Raw genomic sequence first — 15,403 nt, forward strand, 5'->3', positions numbered from 1 at the left:
TATTCTGCAGGGAGGAGAGAGATGAGACACAGCACAAAATATAAGACTCTCATCCAGAATGTGAAGGAGAAAACTGGACTGTATTCATTTATTTGTTGTTTTTTTCACCTTTTGTGGTCAGAAGAACTACACACACGTTTGTAAAGGATTAGGCTGCATTTTTTTCCCATGCTTTTAGTTTATACCCCTATTTTTACAGATGACAGCTGTAAAAACAGCCTTTACACATTTCTTTTAGCTGGACTTTTCCTAAGGTGATCCACATGTGCAGCTGATGCATATTTTTGTATAAATGGACCCTAAAAAGTGATTGTGAGTGGGTTTTTTTCTACAAATACATAGTATAGAATAGAATAGAATAGAATAGAATAGAATAGAATGCCTTTATTGTCATTATACAAAGTACAATGAGATTTGAAGCTTCGCCATGAAGTGCACACATTAAATAGACATAAAATAGACATAAATACACTCTCTGACGGCTTCAATAAGGATGAATCAAACATTTATTAATGACTAATGGGGAATGTATGAATGGGAATAAGTGTAGAGACTAATTATGAATCAGAATATGAACAGTATGTAAAGGTTTCTGCACAACAACAGAGGAATACTCGATATCAGACTTTTGCCTACAAACATAATACTTGTTACTAGATCAGTTCATTGTTGGTTTGCATCCAAGAGGTAATATATAGAAGATTTCAGCCTCATCCTTTAACACCAGCTCTGACATTATGAGCTAATTATGACCACAAACATATTAGCAAACATTTCAACCAGCTGCTGACTGAGTTTGTTGATTCCAACTCTGCATGTTTCAGGTATCTCTCTACTCTAACACACACCTGCTTCTGAGTATTACCTCGTTATCAAACCTCTTGACGGGCTTCAGCTGCTTGATAACGAGCTGATACTCAGAATCAGGTGTGTTAGAGTGGAAAGATAAAACATGTAGTGCTGCAGCTCTCCAGTTAGAGACGACTGCTTTACAACAATTATGATAAAGAGTGAAACATTTCAGTTGAGTCATTGGCTGAAATGGTCACTAAAAATCAATGTAATATTTATTGTTTTCCTTTTCATCTAATGCCTTATTTATGAGTTTATTTCTATGTGCATTCTGTTTGGAAGATAGTTAATAAGGACCAGAATAAAACACTATTACCACTACCGTTTGCAGCAGTCATATAATTAAATTCTGCACTTGTGAATGATCCTAAATAAATCCCTGTCCCTAACTCTGAGCTTAGTTTAGATCTGAGCTTAGCTTTCTCTCCACAGCTGTTAGATGCTCCACTTTCCTCCACAGCTGCTTTCTAACTTTGCTGTTTGGTGCAGAGCAATGTGACTAATCTAAGGAGCTAAAAGACAATAAGAGTCTGTGATCATTCTCTGCAGGATTGACATTACATTTCATATTAAAATGGAGCGTTCACATCTCATTCCAAAGTCTAGATAACTCATCATTTTAAAGTTGTTTAATTCAAGATGCTTGATGCTTGTCTTGGTTTGTTTTTGGTTTTTTTTTTACTGTATTTCTGATGCAGCAAAATGTGAACTTTTCCCTTTAATGTCTTCTGGCTGAAGATGTTTGAAGATGTCAGGACATGTTTAAACAAGCTGATTCTGAGTTTTTCTAATTTATTGAATCATTGCATTAATATTACTAAATGACAGCAGTGATGGCAAATATCCATCCAACTATTTACCAGAACTGAAACTGAAAAATGATGATGTTACTCTGACATAACTAGTTCATTATGTTCAGTTTAAATTTTCCCAGATTTCCTCACATCATCATCATCAGATTTTTGCTCTAAAACCAGAATTGCTTCATCATCATCATCACATCTTTTGGCTAAGGAACAACAAAGACAGAAACTTCTAGAAAACATTTCCTTTTACAGATCTGCAGATTTCCTAATGATGTCCTACATATTTTTCTTGTAATTTGATGCTAATAATGAAGAAAAAACAGATGCAATATTAATTTGGTGCACTTCTAATTACTGAATTGAATGTAAGCCTCAGTCAGAGAGCAGTAGGTCAGCTGAACATGCAAATATGTGAAACATGACTATACAGACAAGCAACAAATCAATATATATGATTAATAATGGTTATAATTGTAAAAAATAAAGATGAATGAACTTTCATGGCAACTTGCACCAAATTACATTAACTTCTTTCTATGAAATGACTATAATATTGCAGAAATTATATAAAGAATTGCTTTAAAATTTGGATTATTTAACAAAAACCAGAACAAGCATTACACTTCGTATCTATAGGTGTTCATGTTATTGTGTCCACCCTCTAATTTACTTGTAACTGAGCAGTAAACAATAATCCAAACATGAAATACCTGAGCGTCTCTGCAGATCAACCTGTGAGTTATGTGATCAGCTCTCTCTGGCTTCTCGCTCTCACGATAACCAGCACAAATGTTTTTATATTTAGGCGTGACCTGCTTCTCCCCTGATGCTTTGACTTTGCCCCTCTCCCCTCTCCCCCCCTCCCTGAGTCTGCACAGAGTGGGCATGTGGTCCAACACCTGGCCCCCGGCCCTGCTGCTGACCTTAAATATAGGCTGTGGTTACATGTGCTTATTGTGTGAGCTAAGCCACGACTTTGCTTTGTTGTTTGGCGGGAATCCCACATTCAAGATCACACACACTGTTGTTTCTAGGAAGGCAAAAATCAATCGGAGGGGGGGAAGGGGAGAGAAGGGGAGGGGAGGGGAGTGGGGTGGATGGAGGGGGGGTTGGGTATTTTTTCCTGCACTGCTTCGTCTATGAAACATGAAAAATATGAGATGATGGATGTGTGGGTAAATCGTTGTCCGTTCTCCGTTCCAGGCTTTAAATCTTTTTTTTTTTATGAGGAAAGAGTTTTGTAATTGTTTCCTATGTGGTAGTTACTACTCTCTCTCTCTCTCTCTTGCTCTGCCTGGCTGGGAGTTTATTGACTCTTAATGACTTTCACCAGCTTGATATAAGTTATTTTTATCTTTTGTTGAGTTTATTTAAAGAAGGGGGAAGTACAGAGAGCATGGGAACATTTAAAAAAACTATAAAACTACCAAATGTAAAGAAGACAAGGCTGCACATTCTCACCAAAGCTTTGATTATAACTTACAGCTGTTTCCTTTACATAACTCAATCAATCAATCAATCAATCAATCAATCAATCAATCAATCAATCAATCAATCAATCAATCAGACTACCACTGATGATTGCAGTTTCTCATTCTTATACTCACTCTTTTTTTATATCATCCACCTGTTGTTGTTGTTGTTCACCTCCAACATAATGAATTATTCTAAATATGAGTTAAGTTTCAGTCAACAGGCCGATAACTCAGAATAAATGATACAGAGACACAAACTAAAAAAATGTATTACACTAAATGACATGACAGAAAAACGAGAGACATCTAAATACCAACACAATTATTAGAAAGTCTGAATTTAGAGATTGAGACCCTAATGACTAGAGACTTGTACTATAATGCTGCATTCAGTGTGTAATGATTCCTCCTGTTCATACTGAGCATTAGATCCTTCATCATGTTAACAGGAAGTGATGGAGGACTAAACCCACAGTCCTCCTTCTGTGGAAACATGGATTTAAAAGTTTTAAGTAGTTTCCACTCATTAAATGTGTCAGATATCACTTGATATAATAACTCAGACTGCTGAAGCTCAATAGAAGCTGATCATCTACTTTATAATGATTAAGTCCTCCATCACTTTACATTGAAAGCTCATTAGAAGGTTTTAATAGTCAGTATGAACATGAGGAATGATTACAGAGAGGAACACCTGACTGCTGCTTTAACACACCTGAAACATTGCTAAACTCTCCTTTAATTATTGTACTTTAGTATCTGAAATCAATTACACACCAACACTGTTTTTTTTTTATAATATTAGAAGGTATCAAGTTCACGCTGTTTCATAACTTTGTTAAAAAAGTGTCAGGATATTGTATTACTGTGTTTAAGTGTCACACTCAGCAACTATGCAATCCTAAAGAAGTGCTAACATGACGAAAAGATCTCCCCCTGGATCAATGAACACCTGTGTGTGTGTGTGTGTGTGTGTGTCTCTCTACAGGCTGCTGTTTGATCTGTGTGGAGCCAGCAGCAGATTACAGGAGCTTTTCGGGGGCCACCAAGTCGCCTCAGCCGGCTCACAGACTGAAATAGCAGCGTATAGCTCGATGTAAAGCTCCTATACTCACACTATACATGGAGGGAAGCTGCATGTAAAGCTCCTGTACTCACACTATACATGGAGGGAAGCTGCATGTAAAGCTCCTGTACTCACACTATACATGGAGGGAAGCTGCGAAGCACAAAAATACACCGGTTTTCATCCTCATGCTGACATAACCTGGTTTTATATGTTAGATCATCTGTTCAGACTTATATGCATGTATGTGTGTTGCGTGTGTGTATGACTCTATTTATCCTCCTACTATTAATCACATGCTTTATTTTAATACTACTGTTGTCCTCGAGTCAAGGAAGGAAGGGAGGAAAGGAGGGAAAGGAAGGAAGGAAGGAAGGGAGGTAGAAGGAAGGAAGGAAAGGAGGGAAGGTAGGGAGGTAGAAGGAAGGAAAGGAGGGAGGAAAGGAAAGAAGAACGGAGGGAGGGAGGAAGGAAGAAAGAAGGAAAGGAGGGAGAAAGGAGGGAAGAAGGAAAGAAAGGAGTGAGGGAGGGAGGAGGAGGAAGAAAGGAGGGAGAAAGGAAGGAAAGGAAGGAGGGAAGGGAGGGAGAAGGAAGGAAAGGAGGGAAGGAAGGGAGGTAGAAGGAAGGAAAGGAGGGAGGGAGGGAGAAAGGAAGGAGGGAGGGAGAAAGGAAGGAAGGGAGGGAGAAAGGAAGGAAAGGAGGGAGGAAAGGAAAGAAGGAAGGAGGGAGGGAGGAAAGGAGGAAGGAGGGAGGGCGAGAGAAAGGAAAAGAGGAAGGAAGGAAAGAAGGAAGGTAATGGGGAGGAAAGAAAGAGACAAGGAGAGAGAGAGGAAAGAAGGGAAGAAGGAGGGAGGAAAAGAAGGAACAGTCAAAACAGACAGGGTCAATTTGACCCGGGAGGACGACAGGGAGGTTAATACTACTGCTTGTGTTACTCTTACTGCTATTTCTCTTATAACATGTATAATTATTACAGCTGTGCTCTGTGCTACTCTGGGCTTCTACTCATGCTGCTGGTGCAAGATGGCTTAAAGCTGAAATGTTGAACTGTTCCTTTAAAGCTACTTTATTTGTCATGAATATTTGAAGCCAAGCAGCAAACAGTGGAGGGAAGTAATTGAGTACATGTAAGTGCTATGTTCAGGTGTTTGTGTGTTTTTGTAAATAATATCTTATAAAGTCTTGTATAGTCTTGTTCTTGTATATCTTTGATTAGTTTTATAACTTTTAGGGGTTTTTGGTACATATTATTTTTTAACTTTTAGACTTTTTGTATATATTTGATCTTATTTATTTATTTATTAAATATATTTGTGTTTTGTGTTTATGTATGAGCTATTGGATACATGAATTTGAAAATGAAATAAAGTATATATCTATCTATCTATTGAGGATCAACAGTGGATCATATTTTATATTTTGGATGTAAAAGTTGCAAAAAAAGTGCTAAAGTTAAAACTAAATGTGAAGTTAAAAAAAGCATAATACTTCCAAAAATGTTATTATATTATTTATTTTCTCTCATCTGTCTTTTAATAATCAAAAACATCTTTAAAGTAAATGAATAAAACAACCTGAGTGGTTTAACAGGGCCAGTGACGTGTCTCACGGTTGCTACAGCAACGTGTAAACTCCGGCGTTGCCTAGAAACCAAACTAACAGTAGAGAGGGACGGGGTTAGCTGCGCTTTGCTGAGTCAAACATATTGTCAAATAAAAGACAAATAAAACAGATTTAAAAGGATTTAAGAAGATAAAACAGCTGAGGGAGGATCAGTGAGCTGGTATGTCTGAGCTCAGAGAGAAGGAGGAGCAGGAGGAAGAGGAAGAAGAGGAGGAAGAGAAGATAGAAACGAACCGAGGAGCAGCCGGAGGCGCTACTGCAGAGGAGCCGCTAGATGGCGACAGAGAGCCGGACAGAGATGGAGAAGCTGCCGGGAGGAGCTCAGGTGAGACCGGATGTAATTCCAGCTGCAGGTAGGGTTTATATTAAGGTAAATATGGGACAACTAAGCTCAGATGAGACCTGATGTGGTTCCAGCAGCAGACTGTGGGGTTGATATTAAGGTAAATACGGGAAAACTAAGCTCATGTGAGACCGGATGTGATTCCAGCTGCAGGTGGAGTTGATATTACGGTAAATACGGGAAAACTAAGCTCATGTGAGACCGGATGTGATTCCAGCTGCAGGTGGGGTTGATATTAAGGTAAATACGGGACAACTAAGCTCATGTGCATTTATCTCTTCTTCTATTTATTTTAAAACTGACTGTCACAGGCTAGCTTAATGTAGATTTTGGTAATGTGGGACACTTTTTGCAATTCTGACTTGTTTACCTTATTTACACATGAATTACATTATATAGGGCCTTGCAAAAGTATTCATACTCCTTGAATTTTTAGTAGGCCTACTATAGGCCTATATATTTTTTTTTGCTTTTTTCATCAGATAAGTAAAACTAGTAGGGTTTATATTATGGTAATGAGGGACAACTAAGCTCCAGTGCATTCATCTCTTCTTCTATTCAGTTATGTAAAAGCTAACTAGTATGCGTAATTTGTAAGTTATATTGTGTAACATACATTCCTACAAGTTTTTAAGCTATGGGTTTATACATTTCAGACTGTATTGGCAGATATAAGGCAGCTTTGTATAAATCAGAGTATTTCTAGGCCTAAAAACTAACTAGTGTCCCATATTACACAATCTACAAATTCTGAAACTATATAAAAGAGCCATGTTATTTTAGAGTACAATATTCAAACATTATCTTCTGGTTTAATAAGCAAACATCTCAGGGATTTCATAATGATAATGAATGATTAGGTGTTCATATACGGTGCCTTGCAAAAGTTGAACTTCTCCACATTTTGTCACCACAAACTTAACTAACCCTGTATTTTATTGGGATTTAATGTGATAGAGCATCACAAAGTAGAGCATTATTGTGAAGTGAAAGTTAAAGGATATGCGGTGTTCAAGAGTTTTTACAAATACAAATCTGAAAAGTGTGGCGTGCAAAAAATTGAGTTCAGTCTTCTGATTTAACGACGAAACATCTTCAGGATTTCATAATGATCTTAGGTGTTGATTTAATGTACTGGAATGATAAGTAAATATGGTAAACAAATCAGAACTGCACATTACCCTAATTCATCCTACTTTAAAGAATGAAACACTGAAGCAGAGAACAGTCGCGCTCACTATTATTTGTTTTAACGTCTCTGTTATCTGGAGGTTAGAAGATAATCAACCTGTTATCACCAGAAAACTAACTCTGACCTTTCTACTGTTTGACTGCCAGGCTGAGAGAGAGTTCATCGTCTATAACACTATATAGTATTTATTTTAGAGCCATACATTGATGTGCTGCTCAGTATAAACTCAGTATATTAAATAAATAAACATACTGCAGTATTATAGTGTTGTAGTATGCAGTATTACAGTAAAAGTACTGCAGTATTATAGTGTTGTAGTATGCAGTATTACAGTAAAAGTACTGCAGTATTATAGTGATGTAGTATGCAGTATTACAGTAAAAGTACTGCAGTATTATAGTGATGTAGTATGCAGTATTACAGTAAAAGTACTGCAGTATTATAGTGATGTAGTATGCAGTATTACAGTAAAAGTACTGCAGTATTATAGTGATGTAGTATGAAGTATTACAGTAAAAGTACTGCAGTATTATAGTGATGTAGTATGCAGTATTACAGTAAAAGTACTGCAGTATTATGAGTGATGTAGTATGCAGTATTATAGTAAAAGTACTGCAGTATTATAGTGATGTAGTATGCAGTATTACAGTAAAAGTACTGCAGTATTATAGTGATGTAGTATGGAGTATTACAGTAAAAGTACACAAGCTTTGAATGAGAAGAAAACACTTTGATCACTGTTGATAAAATCATGTTTATTGATTATTGAAGCTTCAGATTGTTGACACATCCAATCAGTAAAGTGTGATCAATGATTTCATGTTCAGATTGACTTCATCCACACAGTCAGTTAGTTTAACCCAGAATGTCAGCTATGTACAAGAACATCATTAATGATTATTATCATGATCATTACAGTTTGATTGAACATTTCTTTATGAATTTACAAAGTGATGAGAACAAAATATCTGTGATGAAGGAAGTTCTGCTGTTTTCTCTGTTTCAGAAACAACAGACACAAATACATCAATACAAACATGAAACTAACATTTAGAACAAAGAGAAGTTCACATTTTCATCTGAAGAAATGTCAGTGAAGGTTAAAAACATGGTGATGAGCAGTGAGAGCCTCCATGGATAAAAACACACAGGAAAAAGTCACATTTAAAGAAACTGATAATATAAACAACACATACATAAAGTAAAATAAAGTATTGAATATCACTATTAGCATGTCAGCTGATCTCTGAGCATCTCAGAAACATGGAAACAAAACCATGAAGAATTAAAACATCTGACACATGTAGTCTGAAATGACTTCTGTCTATTTCACTTTACACAACTCAGCTGTGCCTGTAACATAAAGTCCAGCATAGAGAGGCTGAGTGAATGTGGTCTGGACTCTGTGGAGGAGAGTCATGGTTTCAGAGACGCTGTAGAAGGACAGAATACCTGCTCTGTGATCCAGGTACACTCCGACTCTGGAGGAACGAGGACCTGAGACGGGAGTTTTAATGTTGTTGAAGCAAAATGTATAACTGTTAGTTTCACAATATAAAGACCAAGATTTGTCATTACATCCAAATTCAGATTCATCTCCTGTTCTGCTGATATTCTTGTATGAGACTGCTACATGAGCTCCTCTTCCCCTCACCACCTCCCAGTAACAACGTCCAGTCAGACTCTCTCTACTCAGGACCTGACACCTATCGGTGAATCTGTCTGTGTGACTAGAATAAAACTGTGGTGGAAACATACATTTTACTTTTCTGTTCCCTTCAGATAATAACAGCCATGTGTTTACTGTGTTTGGATCCAGAGTGATTTCACGTGAATATTTTAAGAACTCAGCTCTGGTCTTGGGTGGTTGTGGCAGTAAAACCTTCACTTCAGTCTCTGTTAGTGAGATGTTTGTCCATTTGTCCCTCAGGATGTCCTGTAGTTTATCTCTGAGCTCTGACACAGCTGCTGTCACATCCTCAAAGTGTCTCAGAGGACGGATATTGATGCTGGATGAGTCTGTAGGTTCACTGAGTTGTGACACTGAGGGGTAGTTGTGTAGAAACTGGTTGTGATCCTCTGTGTGTGAGAGCTGCTTCAGTTCAGCGTCTTTCCTCTTCAGCTCAGTGATCTCCTGCTGCAGCTTCTCCTGAAGCTCTTTGACTCCACTCACTTCAGTTTCCTGCTGGGATCTGATCTGCTGCTTCACATCAGAGCTTCTTTTCTGGAGGAGACGGATCAGCTGAGTGATGATCTTCTCACTGTCCTCCACTGCTTTATCAGCAGAGCGACTGACGGCCTCCACCTCCTGTTGAAGCAGCTTCACATCTTTCTCTCTGTCCTGGATTCTCTGCTGGATGTTTAGACGACTCACCTCGAGCTCTCTCTGCCTCTCAGTCCTTTCTGCTGCAGCTGGGACTGTGTTGTGGCCTTTATGATCCTCCATAGTGCACAGATAACAGATACACTTCTTATCTGTATGGCAGAATATCTTCATCACCTTATCATGACGAGAGCAGATGTTCTCCTGGAGCTTCTCCGAGGGCTCCACCAGCTTGTGTTTCTTAAACTGACCAACAGTGTAATGAGGCTGGAGGTGATTCTCACAGTAAGAGACCAGACACTGCAGACAGGACTTGAAGGCTTTCAGCTTCCTCCCAGTGCAGACATCACAGGCCACATCTTCAGGTCCAGCATAGCAGTGATCAGCAGGAGCAGCTTGGAGTCCAGTCTTCTTCAGCTGCTCCACTAAAGCTGCTAACATGGTGTTTTTCTTCAGGACAGGCCTCGGTGTGAAGGCCTCTCTGCACTGAGGGCAGCTGTAGATCTTCCTCTGATCCTCTCCATCCCAGAATCCTTTAATACAGCTCATACAGTAGCTGTGTCCACAGGGAATAGTCACCGGATCCTTCAGTAGATCCAGACAGATCGAACAGCTGAGTGTTTCTCGGTCCAGCTGATCTTTCTGCGCCATTTCAGCTCTCAGAGGCAACGACTGACTGAACTTCACTTCCTGATAAGTTTAATGACTTTGAACTTTGAACATCATGTGATAAAGTTGTAAAACCAGCCTGACAGCTCTGTGCTGAGTCACATGTTGAACTTGTCAGCAGCAGCACTGGAAGAAGTTACTTTACTGCAGTAAAAGTACTAATACAATAGAGTAAAAATACTACAACGAAAAGTTCTGCATGAAAACTTTTACTACAGTAAAAGTACTGCAGTATTATAGTGATGTAGTATGCAGTATTACAGTAAAAGTACTGCAGTATTATAGTGATGTAGTATGCAGTATTACAGTAAAAGTACTGCAGTATTATAGTGATGTAGTATGCAGTATTACAGTAAAAGTACTGCAGTATTATAGTGATGTAGTATGCAGTATTACAGTAAAAGTACTGCATTATTATGAGTGATGTAGTATGCAGTATTACAGTAAAAGTACTGCAGTATTATAGTGATGTAGTATGCAGTATTACAGTAAAAGTACTGCAGTATTATAGTGATGTAGTATGCAGTATTACAGTAAAAGTACTGCAGTATTATAGTGATGTAGTATGCAGTATTACAGTAAAAGTACTGCAGTATTATAGTGATGTAGTATGCAGTATTACAGTAAAAGTACTGCAGTATTATAGTGATGTAGTATGCAGTATTACAGTAAAAGTACTGCAGTATTATAGTGATGTAGTATGCAGTATTACAGTAAAAGTACTGCAGTATTATGAGTGATGTAGTATGCAGTATTACAGTAAAAGTACTGCAGTATTATAGTGATGTAGTATGCAGTATTACAGTAAAAGTACTGCAGTATTATGAGTGATGTAGTATGCAGTATTACAGTAAAAGTACTGCAGTATTATAGTGATGTAGTATGCAGTATTACAGTAAAAGTACTGCAGTATTATGAGTGATGTAGTATGCAGTATTACAGTAAAAGTACTGCAGTATTATAGTGATGTAGTATGCAGTATTACAGTAAAAGTACTGCAGTATTATGAGTGATGTAGTATGCAGTATTACAGTAAATATATCTGTACTGTCTTTTCTTTGTATTGTAATATAATTCTTCATGTTTGTTTTATTGATATGAACTTGTGAATGTGTCTAAAATAAAAGTTCATCCTCTTCTTCTTCTGATGAAAAGTGAACACCTCACCAAAGTTATAATAATATGAGAGTTTTAATAGAAATCCATCCAAAAGTTCTGCAGTCTAATGTCTAAAGAACCTGATCTTCTGTTGTCTTCACTGTGTGCAGATGTGCAGGAAACTCAGGCTGATCTTCCCGATGACAGCGAGCCGCTCGGAGATCCTCAGAGAGCCGAACATGTGGGGAACTCTACAGCTACCGGTGAGACTCAGAGAACTGCTCCTTCATCTGCACACGTTGGTGTTTCAGCTGCCTCGTCACATTTATTCAGCTTATCTTCTAAATTAAATCCTGTATAAAAATAATACAAATAAAGCGTGCATCAGATTTGGACTGACTCACACTGATCTGTTGACAGCAGAACATTGTCCCTAAATGCATTCGTCACAGATGATTCAATTTACATATTATTACAGAGCAGTGATCAGATTAGTCAGAAAATAGAGCGTTCAGCATGTAGGCAGTGTTGTTCGTGACATGAGGTGAATTTATGAGCTACATCAGATGTGTTGTGATGTTTCTGGATAATCTGACACAACAAATTATAAAAGATGTGGATCAATATCCTGTTAAACCTGCTTTAGTGGGAGCAAAGAAAGCTGTGAAACAGAAAGGGAACAAAGTAGAGCTGCTAACATGAAGGAAGTGTGGAGGTTTATAAATCCCATCACACCAACACAACTAACAACTAACTGTTATATTATAAAGAAAAAGACCTGAGATATACTCATAATACTGCAGTACTTTTACTGTAATACTTCATACTACATCACTCATAATACTGCAGTACTTTTACTGTAATACTTCATACTACATCACTCATAATACTGCAGTACTTTTACTGTAATACTGCATACTACATCACTATAATACTGCAGTACTTTTACTGTAATACTGCATACTACATCACTATAATACTGCAGTACTTTTACTGTAATACTGCATACTACATCACTATAATACTGCAGCAGTTTTACTGTAATACTGCATACTACATCACTATAATACTGCAGTACTTTTACTGTAATACTGCATACTACATCACTCATAATACTACAGTACTTTTACTGTAATACTGCATACTACATCACTATAATACTGCAGTACTTTTACTGTAATACTGCATACTACATCACTCATAATACTACAGTACTTTTACTGTAATACTGCATACTACATCACTATAATACTGCAGTACTTTTACTGTAATACTGCATACTACATCACTATAATACTGCAGTACTTTTACTGTAATACTGCATACTACATCACTATAATACTGCAGCAGTTTTACTGTAATACTGCATACTACATCACTATAATACTGCAGTACTTTTACTGTAATACTGCATACTACATCACTATAATACTGCAGTACTTTTACTGTAATACTGCATACTACATCACTCATAATACTACAGTACTTTTACTGTAATACTGCATACTACATCACTATAATACTGCAGTACTTTTACTGTAATACTGCATACTACATCACTCATAATACTACAGTACTTTTACTGTAATACTGCATACTACATCACTATAATACTGCAGTACTTTTACTGTAATACTGCATACTACATCACTATAATACTGCAGTACTTTTACTGTAATACTGCATACTACATCACTATAATACTGCAGTACTTTTACTGTAATACTGCATACTACATCACTATAATACTGCAGTACTTTTACTGTAATACTGCATACTACATCACTATAATACTGCAGTACTTTTACTGTAATACTGCATACTACATCACTATAATACTGCAGTACTTTTACTGTAATACTGCATACTACATCACTATAATACTGCAGTACTTTTACTGTAATACTGCATACTACATCACTATAATACTGCAGTACTTTTACTGTAATACTGCATACTACATCACTATAATACTGCAGTACTTTTACTGTAATACTGCATACTACATCACTATAATACTGCAGTAAAGGATCTAAACACTGTGTGTGTGTGTGTGTGTGTGTGTTTGTGTGTTTGTGTGTCTGTGTGTCTGTGTGTCTGTGTGTGTGTGTGTCTGTGTGTGTGTGTGTGTGTGTGTGTGTGGTTACAGTGAAGGTGGTTCTGGTTCCTGAGGGTCATGTGATGACCGTAGCGTTCGCCATCGGTCTCAGCATTCAGGAGATGAAGCGTCATCTCTCCTCAGAGCTCAGAGTTCCTGCCGAGGTTCTGCAGGTCTCTCTGGACGGTACGTACATGTTCCTCTGCTGCTGATTGGTGACAGGCGAAGGCTCCGATTGGTTGGAGTGTGTTGAGTCAGTTGTGGTAACCAGTGATCCCAGTCTGACTCCTGTTAGTCAAAACAAACTACTGGCTAAAGTAACCATGTAGAATATATTATATTTAAGATAAACTTGACAAATGTTTCTGTTTCCCTGTTGAGCTGTGATGGGAGTATAGTAACAAAAAGACTGTAGTACTTTGGTGTTTGTTTGTTTGTTTCTTTGATTCTTTGGGAGGGAGTGCTGGGAAAGGTGGAGGCCATGTTGTCTAGGTGGAAATGGCTGCTCCCCCAGTTGTGCTACAGGGGAAGAGTCCTTGTTATCAATAACCTGGTCGCCTCATCTCTGTGGCACAAGCTACAAGTACTGGTTCCCCCTCCTGGTCTTATGGAAGCACTGCAGCGGCTCCTTGTGGATTTTTTCTGGTCGGGTCTTCACTGGTTGCTGGTGGAGGTCCTGTATCTCCCTGTGGCAGAGGGAGGGCAGGGCCTGATACACATCAAGTCAAGGACAGCAGCTTTCAGGTTGCAGGCAGCTCAGAAGTTGCTGTACGGCTGCTCTCTGCTGGTTGGCTCCCGCCCGGCTCATCCTCAGGAAGGCGGGGCAACTCGGTCTAGATAAGCAACTCTTTCTGATGGACTCCCAGTGCAACCTGACTGGAATCACACCATTTTACCGGTCCGTACTTGATGGAGGACGCTTATCATCACTAGACCTCCTGACCCCAGGCCCGGGATGTGGCTGTATGAGGAGCCGCTGTTTAATAACAGTTTTTTGGCTAATGACATGCTCTCCTCAGCCACTTTGAGAACTCGTTTCGTTGAGGCAGGGGTTGTTAAGTTGGGACATCTGATGAAGATGTCCTTGGAACAGCTGACCGAACTAATTAAAATCAGGTCGACCAGGTTCCTGAGGAAACTTGTGGATGAGGTGGGGTTGTCTCTCTCTGGTCCACTGAGGGCCTTTGTTCGGGACCTGGAGTTGATCGATCGGTGTAATGAGGGTCGTGAATATGGTTTCCCCTCCCTCATCATTAATCCTGCTGTGGGGGAGTGGAGAGAGGCAAGTGGCATGCTTCTCTCCCTGAAAACTCCAGCTCTGGGTGAGTTCATCTCAGTTGGGAGTAAGCCGCTGTACCAGAGCTGCGTGAAGGTCCTGAACATCGCCTCGTTAACCGGACTCAAGGAATCTAAATGGACTGAGGTTTTTGATACAGGCTCTTCCTCTAAAGGCTGCTGGCGGGTCCTGTATAAGCCTCCGGTTGAGAAACGGATGGCTGAGGATGATACATGGAATATTAGCCATGAACAGATACAGGGCTCACCTGGACCCCAGCACTAAGGGGGGCTGTCCTTCTTGCAGGGAGTCAGAAACCGTGGAACACCTGGTGGTTTCCTGTCCTCGGTTAGCTGGTCTATTTAGGATGGTGCAGGGATGAGTGGAGGCTTTGGGGGAGGTGTTTTCTTTATCACTTTTTGGGCCCAGATACACCATGAAAAAAAAGCAGACTGGTTCTTATCAATTTTTTACTGGCTACTGCAAAGCTTGCTATTTGGAAGAGCCGCAAGAACCAGATGTCAGGTGATGGCTGGACGGAGCCGGCGCTGGTGCTGAAGGCTCTGGTCTCAGTCAGGCTAA

The 15,403-nt window shown here is 38.9% G+C and overlaps 2 protein-coding genes across 2 annotated transcripts in view; one reads left to right on the forward strand and one right to left on the reverse strand.

The window, feature by feature from the left end:
- Positions 1-6,075: 6,075 nt before the first annotated feature.
- LOC128358966 (tripartite motif-containing protein 16-like) lies at positions 6,076-10,331 on the reverse strand. The gene is made up of 2 exons (XM_053319371.1): positions 8,696-10,331; positions 6,076-6,092 (listed from the first exon to the last, which is right to left on the reverse strand). Exons 1-2 carry the CDS (start codon positions 10,329-10,331, stop codon positions 6,076-6,078), a joined length of 1,653 nt encoding a protein of 550 aa, XP_053175346.1.
- A 1,243-nt stretch (positions 10,332-11,574) lies between these two features.
- iqub (IQ motif and ubiquitin domain containing) overlaps positions 11,575-15,403 on the forward strand; it is a 38,946-nt gene continuing 35,117 nt past the window's right edge. Inside the window, exons 1-2 of the mRNA XM_053319372.1 lie at positions 11,575-11,710; positions 13,597-13,735. Of these exons, the coding sequence (XP_053175347.1) occupies positions 11,575-11,710; positions 13,597-13,735 (275 nt within the window). The remainder of the gene's footprint in view (positions 11,711-13,596; positions 13,736-15,403) is intronic.

The sequence above is a fragment of the Scomber japonicus genome, chromosome 5, assembly GCF_027409825.1.
Source record: "Scomber japonicus isolate fScoJap1 chromosome 5, fScoJap1.pri, whole genome shotgun sequence".
Classification (NCBI taxonomy): Eukaryota; Metazoa; Chordata; class Actinopteri; order Scombriformes; family Scombridae; genus Scomber; species Scomber japonicus.